The following is a 17,236-nucleotide window of genomic DNA, read 5'->3' as shown; positions in this document are numbered from 1 at the left end:
ACAAATATTTATTATGTAGTAGACTACCCGCTACGAGTCGTGGCCACCTATTGTATGAGAACGACACTACGAGTTTCTTTTTTAGGTGGAGAGAAAATTGTGTCAAGACTTGGAGACGACCACGCACGCATACTGCGCTTCTTCATAGAGAACGAATATTTAAAAAAAAAAATCGTGAAAGGCATATTTTTTTTTATTCTTTCGACAGAATATTTTTAAAATACTGCCATTTGAATTTACGGACAACATATATATGTCGTGTCGATGTTTCAGATACTAAATTCTAAATTTCTGCCGATAAGAAATCTTTTTTTTTTTTTTATATGGTCTTGTATATTTAAGTTCAAAAATAGTAAAAAGCTTCGATAGGCTTAGTGTGCGGGGGTCCCGGTTTCAATACCCGATCAAACCTTTTATTCTTTTTTTTTGGATTTGAAATGATTTTAAAAATTTATTGATGATAGTAAATGGCAACAGACGCATACACAATGACATGGAAATTCTATTGAAGTTCAAATTTAAGCGATACATTTCTACAACAACAAAATTTATTTCAAAATTTCAAAATATTGAATTTCAACCTTTCTTGAAATCAAATTATTTTTAATCAAATTATTTCCAAGAGAATAATTATAAATTTTTCTTTTTTAATGCTCCCTCACTTCCCTATTCCAATATTCTGGACAACGTCCGTCTTTATTCCGATCGACAGGAAACGTCATGTTGCCTTTTTGATTTACCAAATGCAATTAAAGCGACTTGACGGAACGACGGATATTGGGAATTCCGTAGCTGTGCATGTCAGTTGCCAAGGATGCCTCCCCTACACCAGAACGTGCATACACCGTGCACACGCCGGAATGGCGTAATGTCACGTAGGCAATTTGAAATAATCGAAATAAACAACTGTAGCGGCCTGAAAACTGGCGTAGATTGAAATTTTTTCAAAATAAGAGAAGACTCTTATTGAGAGACTTGGCGATAAATGGTAATAAATGAACGTGTAAATAAACGCGGAAGTAAAGTCAAAGAGGGTAAGGGACCTTAATAAAATTGCTGAAAAATACAAAAAGGTAAAAACAAAAGAGAAATAGTAACATCAATAAATAAATAGAAGGTCATGGCATGTGTGTAGTACCTCCCGTTATCCATGTGGGTCATCTCGCGCTAGTTGCTCTCGTCGCGCTGCAGGGAAACTTTATAAATACTGGTCTGTTCAACGCCATTTTCAGGAAGAGGCAGTATAACTGTTCCAGTAGTGGCGCCGGTCGGTGTTGTCCGAAACCTCGCTCGCGACACAGAAACAGAAAAGAAACAATGTCCCCATTGTTGGCCACTATCATCTTCACTTGTGTCTTCGCCGCTAGTCACACGGCTCCGCAGGAGCCGCTGCAAGCCTGGACGGAAGATGTCGTTTCCTATTCCGGATTCCAGCTGTGGTCGGCCACGCCTCGCAACCAAGAAGAACGCGAATTCCTCTTGAAAATCCGACAGGACTACGGTAATGAGATTAGTACTTTCATGTTTACATTATAAAACAGCGCCGTCGGCTATTATAATCCGGCAATGTGATTATTGATCGCCTCCTTCACGTGATTATATGTGCACAGAGTTGGAGGTATGGAAAGAGGCCCGATCGCACAATAGCCCCGTCGATTTGTTGGTTTCGCCCGATTTTCAGACGGAATTAAAATTGCGATTGGCAGACGCGGAAATCCCCTACGAGGTCACCATTAGCGACATGCAAACGGCAATCAACAACGAGAACCCCAATGTCACCGACAGCGGCGACGAGTACGAAAATCGAAAAAGTAAACGAGTTTTTTTTTTAAATTTTATTTGACATTTTTCTTTGGATTATGGCTATAATATCAAAATGCTAACTGTTGCTAATAACTATGCGCTATATAATTGTGCTTTGGTTTATTCACGCAATCAATTTTTCTCAAATAAGTGGCGGGTCGATTTAAGCGGTATTTGGCTGCCTTTATCTCCTTCTTTCCCGGTGAGGATTATTTTACTAAAACTCAACAATTTCCTTATGCCTACGGTTAGTGACTACCGACAAGCAAACTCTGACTCTCGAGAAGCCAATCTTTAATATTGCCAGGAGTTTCTTTAATTCAATAGTTTCATTCTCACGACGACAGGCCATAAAATGGACTGGAACAGTTACCACCGGATTGACGATATCTACGGCTACTTAAATTACCTGGCGGACTCGTTCCCGCGACTCGTGCAACTAGTCAGTATCGGTAGCTCTTTCGAAGGTCGTCCGCTTTACGTTGTTCGCATATCCTCGTCTTCATCCGGAACCAAACCTGCCATCTGGATCGACGGAGGTATTTAACAAAACTCGACTGGAACACTAATAACTTAGCTTTTTCTAATTGGAAAGTTGTTTCTTTCGTCGTCAAGGTATTCACGCTCGGGAGTGGATTTCGCCAGCTGTGGCTACTTATATCATTAAGCAGCTTGTGGAAGAACCTAGCAACGAGAGACTGTTGCAAAACGTTGATTGGTACATCATGCCCGTCATGAATCCTGACGGTACGTAATTTCCCGGTTTTCGCCAGCTGATATATACCCTAATACATCAGCACTTCAGCAGTCTACAAGAACTGGAAATTTCCAATCGTGATAATAATGTATTTTGCATTTCTCTTCATTGCCACTTAAGGTTACGAATACACACACACGAGCAATCGTCTATGGCGCAAAACCCGTTCTTCGACTGGAGCTCGCTGTCGTGGTGCTGATCCCAATCGCAACTTTGGTTACCAGGTAATTAATTACGCAACTATACGCATATCAGCGTTGTGGTACATATTTTAATAATTTTTTTATTCTGAATTTAATAACAGTGGGGTGGTAAGGGTACAAGCCGAGATAAATGTTCCGAAATTTATCACGGAGCCAACGCCTTTTCGGAGCCGGAAACGCGGGCCGTTTCAAATTTCATAAGCGGCAAAGCCAATCAAATTAAAGTAAAAAGAAAACGACGAAACTGTGGGCTCTGACCTTTTTTGGCTCTTCCAGACAACCGACTTATACGTCTGTGCGTTATTGATAGGTTTATCTCACCCTGCATAGCTACGGCCAATATGTCCTAATTCCTTGGGGTTATGATGTTCAATACCCAATCGATTACAACGACATGAAAGATCTTGCCAATAAAGCGGCTTCCAAATTCCGTCGCTACAAGTACACCGTTGGCAATTCAGCCGATCTTCTCTATCCAGCAGCAGGTATATAGTGTGCATACACTATCGATTTAAAAAAGTTAAAAAAATTCAGCTCAAACGGAAACACTCATTAAATTGATGGAATTCATTGGCATTGAAGGTGGCTCCGACGACTGGGCCAAGTCAATTGGAATCAAGTACAGCTACACGGTCGAATTGGCTGACACTGGAAATCATGGATTCGTTCTGCCCGCCTCCTTCATTCGGCCCGTCTGCGAAGACTTCTTCCCTGCGCTGGAAGTCTTTGTCGACAAAGTAGCCACCCTCAAAGTTTAATTTATGTCTACGAACGTATTAAAATTATCAAGTCTCATATTTTAAAGCGTTTTCCAACCGCCTTAGTTATACGTCAAAAATACAGTGCTGGAATGCTGAAACCTAATAATATTTTGTTACGTACGTATGACTTAAGACATCCTCTTGACATGCATACTTTCTATAAGAAATACATCGGTTATAAAATATCGGATCATTTCTAGGCCAATTTTTTATCCTGTTCCTGTAAATCAAAAGTTCTGATATGTTTGGTTTTTAGTGAAATCTTTGCCAAATGTCTTTTGAAGACAAATCAATCGAACATGCTGTTATTAACGCCATTAATCAAAATTGTAATGTTTTTTTTCTGGCATCGGTATGTACAAAATAGGAATTGTGAAAATTCTTATTGCAAATGTCATTAAATAAAAATTGAGTAGCTTGGGAAAGAGCTACGTAACCCGTGTGGATATAGTCCTTGCAATTTCTGTACGCGATTTCGCGAACTTTGACCTGATCGCAAATGAAATCTCCACACATAGCCGGAGCTTTACCTGCGCGATGACTGAAAATCACGCAGCCACGAACATATTCTTCGGCTAGTCGGTTACTCGAGTCCCATAAGGTGATGCTCTTGTGATTCCTGAATGTCAATTATTTTTTAAAATTATAGCCATTATTTAGCTTTTGCACTTTATTGTTGACTGATTCACTCAATTATGCGTCGAGCAGCTTTGTTGTAGCCATGGACCTTCTCGGAATGAATGGCCGTGTTGTGGCTGTAAATCTCACCATAGAAATCGACTGTTGGATACTGATTGATCCATATCACCTGGCTGACGCTGGCGATTTGAGAGAGAACAAGACTCAGTTCTTTAAGATCACGCTGGTACAATTGCAAGATGCTGACGGAATCGATATCTGCTATCATGTGATGAACTGCCATACCTGTAAAATCGGATATAAACGATGCCAAATATACACTTTCTGATTTCTGATTTTCGTGCAAAATAACAAATTACTTAGAAAGATAAAATTGGGTGGATCGATCCATTGGCGAATCATGTTCACGACGTCGTTGTTGATGACGGGCTGCCAGTGAAACGAAACTCGCAATTGAAGGAGGCTACTATTAACACTGATTTGGCCGTGGTGAAAAGGCGGAATGGGATTCGGCTGCATTGTCCTGTCGTATTCCGGAATGATCTGAAGTGAAGTTTATATATAGGTGCTGTGCTGAAACTGTGTTGTGTTGTGGCCTCTCACCTTGAGAAAGTTGAGAAACTGCTGTCGGATTCTTGAATCACCAATGAAAACAAAATGCAACGTCGTCTTATTCTTTTCCGTAGTTGCGGCAACATTATTATTTCTATTTAAGCTGATTTTAGACTGGAGAATATCGAGGCAGGACGTTACATGTTCAGCGGTGTAATCCAATAACTTGCACTGCGCTTCGGGCATTATTGCCGTTAACTTCTTACCGTCGCGAGATCTTTTGGCGGGTAAATGTTTTTCATTTGAACCAAACGATCGTTGATCAAGGATGTTTTCCACGCAGAAATACGAATTGTCTTGAGATATATAATGTGATTCATAATTTGCATACATTCACAAAAAACTTTTATTAGGCACACTTTCTGGAATAAACTTGATGACTTAGAAATATTAATTACCTCGGGTCTTATTATCGCCAGTCACCGCTTTCCACTGTCCGATTTCCGCATTATAGACAACGAAAGCTGTCAGCGAAAGCAAAGAGAGCGACGAGACAACGTAGATTATTCGTAACACGGATAATAGTCGCCTTTTCTGCATAGGGATCGTCATCATTGTCGCAACAACGGAACAAAAATCACAGTTGCAGCCCTAATAAGCTATATTTGATCAGACAAGCCAGAAAAGCCAGAATGAGCCCATTTTTCCAGAAAAGTTCCACACAACCGAACGGCGCCAATACACAAACGCGTTTAGCTATAGGACCAGTTGGAGATGTGGAATAAATTTTAGTTTCAAACAGCGCCAGACATAAACGTTTTGATTGTCAAGGTAAAGAGCAAAGAAGCCCAAGAGGAAAATCTAAATCTAAAAGCTCATTGAGAGCAGTTGCCATGGTAAAAATATCAGTTTGGTTTTTCTCCGCACGTTCGCTTTCCCTCCTTCGAATGAACTGACGTGTCCAAGGCATCCATCTTCATCCAGCGATGAACGAACTGACAGATTCATCACAACTCACTGATTGCATTATTCCTTTGCGTGATATACGGCAGGTATATACACCATAAGATTTTGGTGGCCTTATAATTGGATTTTCTTTCGTTATGACGACGAACTGACAGTTCACTTTCCTCAGGCTCTCTACAAAAGTATATCTCACTACTTACACACGGTTTTGCAGATGATAAAATTTCAAATGTAACCTATTTATATTGTAAGAACATACAATTTATTTTCAGTTCATCGCTAGTCGGAGTACCGAACGAACGTCCTTCTAATCCGCAATGTAGCCAAGGACCAAAACCAATTTTATTGAGGAACCAATCGTTTGAGGTATACCATTATGATGCCGAAATCGCTCTTCTGGCGAATTTCTTTTCTTTGCAAGACAAATGCAGTTGGTTTTCTTCTTATCTGGATTTTAACGGCTTGCTGTTTCATCTTATTCCGCCTTTGGGTAAAACTGTCACAAAGAAGTCATCTTAAAAAATTTATTTTCCAAATGAATAAATTGAATTATTATTATTATTTTTTTTTTAGGTGGACTTCGGGATAGGCGCAGGCGATCGCACAAGTGAATCATCTCATACACAGCCAAGATTGCAACAATTTCATGGAGACATGAAGCGGATATTATTCTGGAATGAATATTTCCAGTCGAAGAATTACGAATTCGGATTGGGACACGAGCCTTTTGTCAAGGCTGGCTGCCAGTTTAGCAACTGCGTGACAACAGACGATCGAAAACTTTTAAATGTTAGTGACGCAGTTCTTTTTCACGCCATGGATTTCGACGAATTAGATTTCCCCAGTTTAGTCATCCGCCGTTCGGATCAGCGCTTCATCTTCTACAATTACGAGACGTGCGTCGGAGAAAAAGACATGCCCGTTTTCGTTTGGACCAAGGACTTTTTCAACTGGACTATGACTTACCGGCGTGACTCGGACATTTATGATCCACATCCGTACGGATCAATCCGGAGGCGAAGTGACGTTCTTCGGCCATCGCTCGTTATGCCAAGAGCTCTACACCCGGAAATGACACCCGCTTATCCGGCCGCTTTGATTCAACCGTGGAACAAGTCGCGGTCGTTAGTGACTAAAAAAACCAAAATGGTCGCCTGGTTTGTCTCCCACTGCCACACTGACGGCCTCAGAGAAGAATATTTTGGCCAACTTGGCAAATATGTTGGGATTGACGTTTACGGCCGGTGTGGCAAGTTGAATTGTTTGCCGTCGAGGAGTTCAAAGTGCGATCAGCTGCTAGACAGCTACAAGTTTTACGTGGCAGCCGAGAACGCCATCTGCACCGACTACGTCACAGAGAAATTCTACCGGGCATTGTCATCCGACATTGTGCCCATCGTCTACGGTGGTGCCGATTACTCCTCGTACGCTCCACCTTTATCTTACATTGACGTCAGCGATTTCAAATCTCCCAAAGATTTAGCCGATTATTTAAAGTTGCTGGACGAAAACGACGGCCTCTACTTGAAATATTTTGACTGGAAAAAAGATTACGAAGTAGTCAGTCGGCCTGTGACGGGTTGGTGCGAACTTTGCGAGAAGCTCAACGATCCTCACCAGAGACCCAAAGTGTACAAAGACATTAGCGATTGGTGGTTTCAAAACGATATGGCTTGTGTTTCCGGGGGTAATTTCCTTTCAGGCTCTCTTGGCGTTGATCTTCGCCAACGTCCATTGAAGTCAATTTAATACATTCAGTCACATATGCTATCCCATTAAAGAAAATCCACATAGGAAAATCCTACCCATTCCTTCCGAGGTATTTTTTCGTTGAGTTTTTAAAACGAGTGAGTGTCGCGTTCAAATTTTCACGTAAACGATCTTAATTGTATATTTCTTAAGTTTTAGTCGGCGATTGTTATCTTCAGTCGTTCTGCATGATGTAGTTCTTATCTAAAATTAAGAAGAATAGGTGTTGGTGTTTTATTATTAGCGTACTCGAATGCACATATTACCTAAAAAATAAGTTATCAGATCGTTTATTTGGACCAATCTTTTGTGACATTAACATATATTGGTGTAAGAAATAGATGGCTTCCAATGTTTATGTAGCGTTGTAGCCTACTACGTTACCAGTAAAACTTACAGAATAAATAATTAGCTATTATAATTTTCTAAGAATAAACAATTTAAAAAAAAAATCGTAATCGCCTGTTGCTGGTTTTTTTCAAAAAGAACTGGTCGTTTTTTAAAGCTGTTATTGCTCCATTCGAGTAGACCTACGATTAAAAATAAGCGATTTGGTATCCATGTTGTTCAACAGCTCATTCTCGCGCTCGTACTTGCTCTAGTGCCGATCGATATGGTACGAAGATGGCGCCAGGGGCAGCATATAGCCGACGGGAGTAGCGGCAGCGGTGTACAGCCGAAGGGAGGAGGTACACCATGAGCGCCATAGCCAGCATATGCGAAACCGGGACTCCGGGAGCAGCGGCGTAGGAAAGTCCATTGAATCCGACACAAGGCAAGACTGAGGAGCAGCGGCGACGGCAGCCACCAAAACAGCCAAAATCATCTACAAGGAAACAAACAACAGACAAATGATTTCAATTTCAGGTTGGTTAAATGATATGCGTTGCACAGGCGAATTATTTGGGCTACGTACCAAGCACTTCAGGCTGATTTTAGTAGAAGAGCAAGCATAAGCCTTAACTATTAGGCTACATAAAACACAATTAGACGTTTAAATTGCACGTCGCTATACTAGATGATTACAGTTGTATTAACAAAAGGAAAGTAAGTACTGTACCGTACCGGTAGTAATTTATTTATTACCATTGACTTGTATACAAGGAGAGGGAGAAGAAATAGATAATTGCTCGGATAATTGTTAAACTTACTTGGCGATCAAGTGTTGTGTCTTTTCCACCTGTTCATAAACCTTTTCGTCAGAAACGAGCGCGCATTTCCGTGCGACACAAGTTTGCCCAACGGAAATATGTACCAGTTTGTGCCTCTTTCTTGTCACTTTTCTTAATGATGTTGGGAACTACGCATTTATATATGGCAAAAACGCGGGGTTAACGACAAGCGAGGTCAGAAACTGACAAATTTGTATGGAACGCCATAGTGATAATGAATTAAGTGCTTGAAAATTTAGTGCTCGGTCCAATTAAGTGCTCGAAAATTTAGTGCTCGGTCCTTTTCGCCTACTAGAGGGCGGGCCTATTTTTGTCGTTTCTCCTCCCCTTGGAGGAGGAGATCGGAGATATCGATTTAAATGCAATAGTTTTAAAAAAATTGATTAACAGACAAAGTTTCCCGCGGTGTGTCACGCTGTCAGTCCTGTGGTCCGTGAGTTGTCGTGGACTTTTATTGTGTTGTTTCTCCTTTGCAATTCTTGCTCATCATTTCTATTGTAAGGATTGGCTGTCAGCGCTCTAGTTCTCGGCAAAATAGTTCATTCTCCTCGTTTGTTTATTGCTCTCTCGCTGACCTCGATTCAAGTCACTTTCTCTTTTATTACTTCGACTCTCTCCCGACCTCATTTGACCTAGCTTTTCGGTATAAAACCCCACCCAACGCAGTTCTTCTTCAGTCAATGCTAGGCTGTTCAGTCGGTCTAGTGTTGGCTCACTCTTTCTAGAGCTCAGTCCTTCTGGCTCACCCGTCGCAGGATGTCACATTCTCTCGGGTTATTGTTTCTTCTTTTTCTATTGTAGTTATTATGTTTTTGTATTTGCCCACCTCATGCTAGAGAAGTCTCGCACTTCGCATGTAGGACCGTAAAGCCATGTATGTTCTACAATAAATTCTTTACCCCGTCTATCACCGTGTTGGAGTGAGTAACTTTTCAGTTCTCACACTATTCCGGTAAGTTGAACAAGTGTTTCTCTTCTTATCGCAAATTGCTTAACTAATTTCGTTCTTTTACCAGATCCTGAGCCTATCTTTGGAAATTTTGGTTAAATTCTTTTAGGTATGCTAATCTGCTCAGAGATTTTAACAGAATTTAACCAAAATTTCCGAAAAATTCCAAAGATAGACACATTTTTAAATAGGGAAAAATTATGATTTGCTAAGAATTAAAATTTAAAGAAAAAGGGATCGCTTAAAAAAAATGTATTTCTTTTTCATTGAGAAAATTTCTGTCTTTATTCTCCATATCCTTGTTGTTTGACGGGCACGGGCTTTTATTTGGCCAAAACTTAAGCGCCGTTCTGGTAAGACATGGGGCCAGGGACAACATGTTACCGATTTTTAAAGTTGCGGAAAAAAAGTGGGCGTGGACAAATTCGAGGATTATATGGGACAGGGCGAAACACTAAAATTTAGCACTAAAATATTGTTAGAAATTAATTATAAAAATATCATGCGATTATATTTGCCACCTAGTATTTATTTTTCATTATGTTTTAGGTTTTTGTATGTTTAAAAATTATTTGTTTAAAAATTATTATTTTTTCAGCGTTGCCACTGAGCTAAGCTCCGCCCATTACAGACTCCCTTTTAGTCCCAATTCACCCCACATTTTCGTCCCAAATTTCCCTCCAAAAACGCTTTTGGGAAATCTTGAATTATAAAACACATTTTTGAAGTAAGAAATTTTTTTGGGGGAATTAAACATAAAAAGTATATCTACACTTTTGCTATCTCAATTTTATTTTAAAATTTATAAATTTAGAGTAAATAGACCTCTTGCACAAAGCGGATAGCAGGATTCTTGTAGTCCGACAACGCTGCAATCCGCCATCTTAATAAAACCACACCCTATTTTTAGTAAAATGAGTGGACCCCCCTCTTATGGGAAATTGAACATGGAGACTGGAAACCATATCTCCATACCCATGGTCTAGGTAACACTTTGACTAAATTTGTTTGCAACACTAATTTCAGTAGAAACGGCCAAGTCGATTTAATTCAATCTGGCAACCGAGAGTAAGGGAATGGGGAAACAAAACGAAAGCCAGTAGCAGACGACGCACCTTGCTCACTCTCGCTGCTAACGACTGCAGGGTTAAGAGCTCTCCCCACTTTAACGGTCTGGTGGATGGCGACTCATCATTAATCTAAAACACAAACACCAATACAATCTTGGCCTTCAGCCACATATACTACAACCACAAACCATTAACCACAAAATGGAAGCTGGTGACGCTAGGCGTAGGCGCGCGGCACAATTTCGTGTGCTTTTGCTGCTTCTCTTTTTTCATAATCCAGTCTCAACTTAAGTGCTTCGTTTTCCTTGATCAAAATTTCTATTAATTCGTAATTTGACTTTAACTTCTCTCTTATTTCTTTCAATTGCTTTTGCAGAGCAGCAATTAACTTCATTGACTGTTTGTGTGTGTACTGCATTACTTGACTGTCATCATACGTCAAATCGTCTGTCAAAAGAATTATGCCTTGATCCTAGAAAATACAAGTTAAAAAATTAAGTTAGTAGTTTAAAAATCTTCGGTTTGGTTTGCCTATAATAACAAAATATAGGCCTTTAAAACACTATTAATAATATTCGATTAATAAGATGATACTTGCTGTTGAAAACCTGTAAATGTATGGACATTTTTTTCACTCAAAATAACCTTCTTGTGCTCTGTGCCAAAAAATTGTACGAGGTACTTCTTTTTTGTAATTCCAAGAATCTAAATGGTAGAAAATAAAATGTAACAATCAGATAAAAAATCGCAATAAATTTCAACTACTTTGACAGGCCAGGGTGAAAATTGTTGCGCTGTTGTAAAGATATGTGAGTTGTATCAAACATCTCCAGTCAATCAATCATTCCCCTCCAATCGCAACACATACCTGCTGTCGAATAGCTCTAAATGGCTTGAAATTTGTTTGAATTCAAAACAATCTTGTCGTGTTTCGTGCCAAAAAATTGAACATGGTAGTTTTTTTTATTATGCCTAGAACCCTCAATGTTCTTTTTGCAAATTCGTGTTTTTTCCTGTGAACACAATGTGATTCCCAGGGAAAGTTTTCTAGATCGTTACGAACAATCACTATTACCATGTAGAATTATCAGGGATAATTCCCTACCAGATTTCTCTGGGCGGTTCTTTCGTCGGTGATCAGGAGTCTTGGATCTTGGTGCTATCTTGCAAGCGACTCGAATGTCTTTCCTCTTGGGTGTCCCCTCCGTTATGATCTTAATGCGCAGCGCCTCAAGGTCAGACTCTGTGGCCGTGCTTGCTGATGGGACCGGCTGGGATGTACTGGAGTCGGTGTTCAATTTCTTGGGGAGTGATTTCCCTTTCGTGGGTTTCTCTTTCGGCGGAGTGATCCGTGTTAGGACCGGGCGGAGAGTACACCCGTCTCTAGTAAGGCTCCGTACAAGCTCGTCCTCTGTTTGCGGGCGTCTAGGGGTAGACGGCAATGAGCTCGGGGCTCTCGGTGTAGTGGGCAGAGTCTCGGTTGACGGGACGTGTAGCTCTTCCGGGGTCGGCAAAGGCGGCAACGGGGTTACCGGAGGAGTCAAGATCCCAGTGCGGATGGCTCCAGTTCAAGCGATGCGCTCTTCCAGAGCTCTTTCTGCTCGGAGCCTGGCGGTGATCTTTCCGATGGTAATGACGTGGGGGCCTGGTGGTCCAGTAAATGTCCCTTCGACCAGTTCGCGCTCCTTCGCTGGGATTAGTCCTCCTTGAGTTGGGGTGCAGTTGACCTGCACAATGAGCGGAGTGTCCGCTGTACGTCTCCGTTTAGCGTCGAGCTCCAGAAATCGTTTTTCAAGTCAAGGGCGTCGTGATCCAGGAGGGCCTCCTCGTGGATGATGGCCTTACGCTTGGCTGCCTCCCTGGCGTTTAGCCGTGACTCGCGGGCGATTCGGGCCTTATCTGCGAGGATTTTGTCCTCCTCTTCAATGGCTCTACGTTTGTCCTCTGGGAGTCGAGCGACCGCGTCTTTCAGGCGTCTGGCTGCCTGGAGAACCTTCCGTGGTGTCTGCCTGGGCTCTAAATGGTGATGGTGATGATGGTGATGGGGATGGTGTAGTAACATTACTGATCTCACCTTCTGCCAAATTATGATCGAGTTTAACTGAGCTTTCGGAATCCCCAAGATCGGTATTATTGTCAGATTTTGTTTTAGCGCAACGCCCAATCTCGGGTGAATGCAAATTTGACTCTTTAGTTATCAGTTTGACTGGAAATTGTTTCGGAGACTGTCTAGTCTTCTGTCTAGCTTCTTCTTATAATATCTGTGGTGTGAGTATCAAGTGTTCTGGTTAAAGTATTTCTTTGTATTTAACTAATCTCATGCCATGTTATATTACCATGTGTGTATTGAGTCGATGCCATGCCATGACAATATAAAAGGGACATGAAAACTAAATTCGTGCTTCGATTTTATTGAATTCTATCATCACCACCATCACCATCCTCGCCAAGGGTGCTGGGGCGTTGATGAGATGGAAGAAGGGCAATTCGAATAGGTATTCGAGCAAGCGCCAACACTCCCGCTGATCTCCTGCTGCTACCAGAGTTTTTCCGTACTCCTTGATGGCGTCGATCGGTTTGACCAGGTCGGCCGGAGGTGGAATAAATCGGCTGGACACTGCAAGACAGTAAAAAAAGGTTCTGAATTAGAATTAGCTCTAAGAACCGGTTCGAAGGACCTTATTCGATTAATAAGATGATACTTGCTGTCGAAAACCTGTAAATGTATGGATATTTTTTTCACTCAAAATAACATTTTTTTGCTCTGTGCCAAAAAATTGTACGAGGTACTTCTTTTTTGTAATTCCAAGAATCTATATGGTAGAAAATAAAATGTAACAATCAGATAAAAATCGCAATAAATTTCAACTACTTTGACAGGCCAGGGTGAAAATTGTTGCGCTGTTGTAAATATATGTGAGTTGTATCAAACATATCCAGTCAATCAATCATTCCCCTCCAATCGCAACACATACCTGCTGTCAAATAGCTCTAAATGGCTTGACATTTTTTGCATTCCAAACAATCTTGTCGTGTTTCGTGCCAAAAAATTGAACATGGTAGTTTTTTTTTATTATGCCTAGAACCCTCAATGTTCTTTTTGCAAATTCGTGTTCTTTCCTGTGAACACAATGTGATTCCCGGGGAAAGTTTTCTAGATCGTTACGAACAATCGTTCACTATTAATAATATTCGATTAAACAGATCATACTTGCTGTTGAAAACCTGTAAATGTATGGACATTTTTTTCACTCAAAATAACATTTTTGTGCTCTGTGCCAAAAAATTGTACGAGGTACTTCTTTTTTGTAATTCCAAGAATCTAAATGGTAGAAAATAAAATGTAACAATCAGATAAAAAATTCAATAAATTTCAACTACTTTGACAGGCCAGGGTGAAAATTGTTGCGTTGTTGTAAAGATATGTGAGTTGTATCAAACATATCCAGTCAATCAATCATTCCCCTCCAATCGCAACACATACCTGCTGTCGAATAGCTCTAAATGGCTTGACATTTTTTGCATTCAAAACAATCTTGTCGTGTTTCGTGCCAAAAAATTGAACATGGTAGTTTTTTTTTATTATTCCTAGAACCCTCAATGTTCTTTTTGCAAATTCATGTTCTTTCCTGTGAACACAATGTGATTCCCGGGTAAAGTTTCTAGATCGTTACGAACAATAAAACGGAATTAAATTAAAGAAAAGGAAAACAATTAAAAAGAGTGACACGGCAATTTAGCTGTTCCTACAACTTCCTTTAAATCAGTTCTTCTCGGGATTTTTTCCAAAGGAAAAGAAAAAGCCAATCTCTAGCGCTAGGATTTCTGACGAACGAAAACGTAGCGTAGACAGATTCTCTGCCCTTTTCTTCATGTGGGATTTATGTTTGGAAACAATTTTCTTCTCTCATTTGGGAAACATCTTTAACGTTTTTGTTTAACAAAAAAATGGTCCCGCTAGCCTTTACAGTGTTTAGAAACTCTTTGGACAAGGGTAGAGTGTGAAAAGCCTCGTTAACTAATGCTTCCCCTGTGTTTGCTGCAGTTTCCCCCCATAAAACTATTTCCCTTAATTAATGGCTAATTCATTAGTCACCTCTAATAAAATAAAATGTATCCCAAATCTTTTTCGAATTGATAAAAAAAAAAACAATTTCCCCGTTTTGCCCGTTTTGACCCTTGTGTTGCAGTGTAAGGCCAGCAGCATAATTTTATAATGTTTTTGGTTACAAATCTTGGAAGTATTTGTTGTTTATGTTCAACACCAAGCAGCCATTGCGATATAAGAAAATCTTTAATTTTTATTGTAGATAAGGTCATTCTTAACTTATATCCATTTCCAGCCGAGTGAAATCCTTAATCTCTAAGAAATTTTAATAGAAAAATAAAAGGGCCTAGTTTTCTTAACTTGCTGATGGTATCGTGAGAATATTATGTACACTGAGAGATTGCTATCTGTTGTTTACACGTAAAACGGTTTCTAACTAATAATGAGCATGTGTAAGGGTAATGTCTTTTTTTAAAATCTACTCTCGTCACTTAGTGGTCTGGTATCACAGAGGGTCTCATGAGTTTCATATTATTTATTTGTAATCCTAGTCAGGTTGTGACTGGTTCAAAAGTTGGTCATCCCTGCGTTCAAGGGTTTAATGTATTTTTTTCATACGATTCAGCAGATCTTTTAATACTGTCACGTGGCTTATTGTTTGTCTCAAACAGTCAGTACAGTGAAACAAATTGTGGGAATCTATAGATTTACGGTATTCAATTATATTAAAATTTTCCACTAACCAAAGTTTTTAAATGTCTTACAACAATGCAGAGAATACAAGTCACAGACAGATGGCATTTTTTTAAAAATTCTCCGTGGATATGTTTGCACAGTACTAGATAGCATTTTTGCACAGTCAAAACTCAAAATACTAATTAATTGCAAGCTCAGACGACGAGAAACATCCGGCGAAATGTTCTCCACAATTTGTTTTGAAAACTCGGAAGAGTAAAAAAAGTTAAAGTTAAATAAATGGATCGTAATAGAGTTCTGAAAGTTAAAAGTAATATTTAGTTACGTTACATTAATGAAAAAAGATATTAAATAAGAGTGTACCTCGTCTGATTCATTCACTGAATTATCGGAAATGCTGGCAAACCGCTTCAAATGGACGAAGTGACAACCACCATTATGAAGAATTGCGTCGTCAGTTAACACCTCTTGTGCATCATGCCCTCAAGGTAAACCTAAAATAACACAGAATTTGCCGGCTCTTCCCTTTTTTTTTGCGGAGCCAATCCGATTGTTGTTCACTCTGCTTGATTGGTTATGTGAAGTTGATGGGGTTTTGAAAAGCTAGATCAATATCTGCACTGCTGAAAAGCAGGTGGGATCACACAAGGGAATTTTGATTCTTAAAGCCCATTTCCCCTTGCCACACAACTGGGAACCTTCTCACCTCCCCAATAAAGAAACAAGTGATGGATATTTGGGCTGAAGCAGTGTCATTTCCCACCAGGATGTAATTTGGGACACTCTTTGCGGATACGACCCTTCTTCTTGCATTTGCCGCATCTGAAATTTTGCATCACTCTCTTCCCTTTGTTGTTTTTGTTCCTATTTCCTTTTTTTTGGAAGAGGAAGGAACATGTATGTATGTATGCATGTAAATTTTTTTGTAAAGCACACTTATCATGCAAGCATGCTACAAATGACGCTGAAACTACCCATTCTCTACCACTACCGAACCTACATCTTCCACTACCATTTCTTTCGCGGTTACATCATGGAGATAAAAGTAATCTTTTCATGAACGTACGGAGCGTTGTCCTCCGAGGGAAACAGGGTAGCGTCTTTGTCAACGACGTACTCGGGGAAGTGTTTCTTACTCACATTTTCACTCAAAACTTACCTAACCTAACCTAACCGCCGAACATTACCGGCCAGAATGGTCTATCGGAACCATGGGTGCCAAAACCAATTATCTTGAGCGATGACTTCATGCCTCTGATATATCGATAAATCGCCACGAGTAAGATGTCGTAAGCGCGATTTTCGTAAACACCTTCTGCTTTTTTCCCAACCTGTCACCTTGAGGCTCTCTGACTAACAAAATCGCCATTCCAACATCGTAATCGTATTCATTGTAACCAAAATGATCTCGCATCTTGGGAATGATTGGTTTCTAAATTAACAAAAGTTAATTTTTTTTTAAATTTCTGTTAACTTTAGAGACAAAATTGTTAAATAATTACGGCTGATTTGAATTGATGGAGGTTGATTCGTTCCTCCAATGAAAGTGCCATCGAGAGTACAAATGAATTACTTTCATGTCTACTTCTGATAAGATGCCGAGCTTCGTAGATGTGCTTGTCGTATGTAATGCACGACATCGCATACGTTGCATATAATCCAAGATCGTCAGTTTTCCAAGTACACATCTTTCTTTTGAAGTTGAGTTCCAAATCAGCTAACTGTTGATTATTAATCCTTTTCAAATTATCTGGTTGAAGATATAGCGTAGCAATGTCATGCAAAGAGATAATTATTTTGCCTTGTTCAATTTCACTTTTAGATAAATTAAAGTGTCATCAGAAACAATTTCGCTTGAGAAATCATAAGTC

At 40.0% G+C, this 17,236-nt stretch overlaps 3 protein-coding genes across 7 annotated transcripts; 2 read left to right on the top strand and 1 right to left on the bottom strand.

The window, feature by feature from the left end:
- Window positions 1-1,223: 1,223 nt before the first annotated feature.
- On the top strand, window positions 1,224-3,709 carry LOC124199527 (carboxypeptidase B-like). Of its 3 annotated transcripts, none has more exons than XM_046595359.1 (9): window positions 1,224-1,501; window positions 1,611-1,811; window positions 1,955-2,005; window positions 2,151-2,342; window positions 2,419-2,550; window positions 2,681-2,784; window positions 2,865-2,987; window positions 3,074-3,248; window positions 3,346-3,709. In XM_046595359.1, the coding sequence occupies exons 1-9, from the start codon at window positions 1,318-1,320 to the stop codon at window positions 3,519-3,521; spliced, it is 1,338 nt and encodes a 445-aa protein (XP_046451315.1). In that variant the 5' UTR covers window positions 1,224-1,317; the 3' UTR covers window positions 3,522-3,709. The 3 variants fall into 3 exon arrangements, with proteins under 3 accessions (XP_046451315.1, XP_046451314.1, XP_046451316.1); XM_046595358.1 differs by having other exon boundaries at window positions 1,955-2,050; XM_046595360.1 differs by lacking the exon at window positions 1,955-2,005 and having other exon boundaries at window positions 1,225-1,501.
- Window positions 3,710-3,837: 128 nt separating this feature from the next.
- On the bottom strand, window positions 3,838-5,452 carry LOC124199528. Of its 2 annotated transcripts, none has more exons than XM_046595361.1 (5): window positions 5,174-5,452; window positions 4,767-5,071; window positions 4,523-4,706; window positions 4,214-4,448; window positions 3,838-4,143 (listed from the first exon to the last, which is right to left on the bottom strand). In XM_046595361.1, exons 1-5 carry the CDS (start codon window positions 5,328-5,330, stop codon window positions 3,846-3,848), a joined length of 1,179 nt encoding a protein of 392 aa, XP_046451317.1. In that variant the 5' UTR covers window positions 5,331-5,452; the 3' UTR covers window positions 3,838-3,845. The 2 variants fall into 2 exon arrangements, with proteins under 2 accessions (XP_046451317.1, XP_046451318.1); XM_046595362.1 differs by having other exon boundaries at window positions 4,293-4,448.
- Window positions 5,453-5,951: 499 nt separating this feature from the next.
- Window positions 5,952-11,987, top strand: LOC124200392 (alpha-(1,3)-fucosyltransferase C-like). 2 transcript variants are annotated; one of them, XR_006877295.1, is made up of 4 exons: window positions 5,965-6,171; window positions 6,255-7,500; window positions 8,005-8,297; window positions 10,578-11,987. XR_006877295.1 is itself a non-coding variant. In XM_046596619.1 (2 exons), exons 1-2 carry the CDS (start codon window positions 6,058-6,060, stop codon window positions 7,428-7,430), a joined length of 1,290 nt encoding a protein of 429 aa, XP_046452575.1. In that variant the 5' UTR covers window positions 5,952-6,057; the 3' UTR covers window positions 7,431-7,445. The 2 variants fall into 2 exon arrangements, 1 of the variants encoding a protein (XP_046452575.1); XM_046596619.1 differs by lacking the exons at window positions 8,005-8,297; window positions 10,578-11,987 and having other exon boundaries at window positions 5,952-6,171; window positions 6,255-7,445.
- The last annotated feature ends 5,249 nt before the right edge of the window (window positions 11,988-17,236 follow it).

This window comes from Daphnia pulex, chromosome 8 (assembly GCF_021134715.1).
Source record: "Daphnia pulex isolate KAP4 chromosome 8, ASM2113471v1".
Lineage (NCBI taxonomy): Eukaryota > Metazoa > Arthropoda > Branchiopoda > Diplostraca > Daphniidae > Daphnia > Daphnia pulex.
The sequence above is the reverse complement of the archived record's forward strand: the minus strand, read 5'-3'. Positions and strand labels throughout refer to the sequence as shown.

Coding starts and splice junctions, on each gene's coding strand:
- LOC124199527 (XM_046595358.1), top strand. CDS start 1,318: ATGTCCCCATTGTTGGCCACTATCATCTTCACTTGTGTCTTCGCCGCT. Junction 2,051..2,150: donor ACAATTTCCTTATGCCTACG/GTTAGTGACTAC, acceptor TCACGACGACAG/GCCATAAAATGGACTGGAAC. Junction 3,249..3,345: donor TCTTCTCTATCCAGCAGCAG/GTATATAGTGTG, acceptor TTGGCATTGAAG/GTGGCTCCGACGACTGGGCC.
- LOC124199528 (XM_046595361.1), bottom strand. CDS start 5,330: ATGATGACGATCCCTATGCAGAAAAGGCGACTATTATCCGTGTTACGA. Junction 5,072..5,173: donor TGGCGATAATAAGACCCGAG/GTAATTAATATT, acceptor ATATATCTCAAG/ACAATTCGTATTTCTGCGTG. Junction 4,449..4,522: donor ACCCAATTTTATCTTTCTAA/GTAATTTGTTAT, acceptor CCGATTTTACAG/GTATGGCAGTTCATCACATG.
- LOC124200392 (XM_046596619.1), top strand. CDS start 6,058: ATGATGCCGAAATCGCTCTTCTGGCGAATTTCTTTTCTTTGCAAGACA. Junction 6,172..6,254: donor TCATCTTATTCCGCCTTTGG/GTAAAACTGTCA, acceptor TTTTTTTTTTAG/GTGGACTTCGGGATAGGCGC.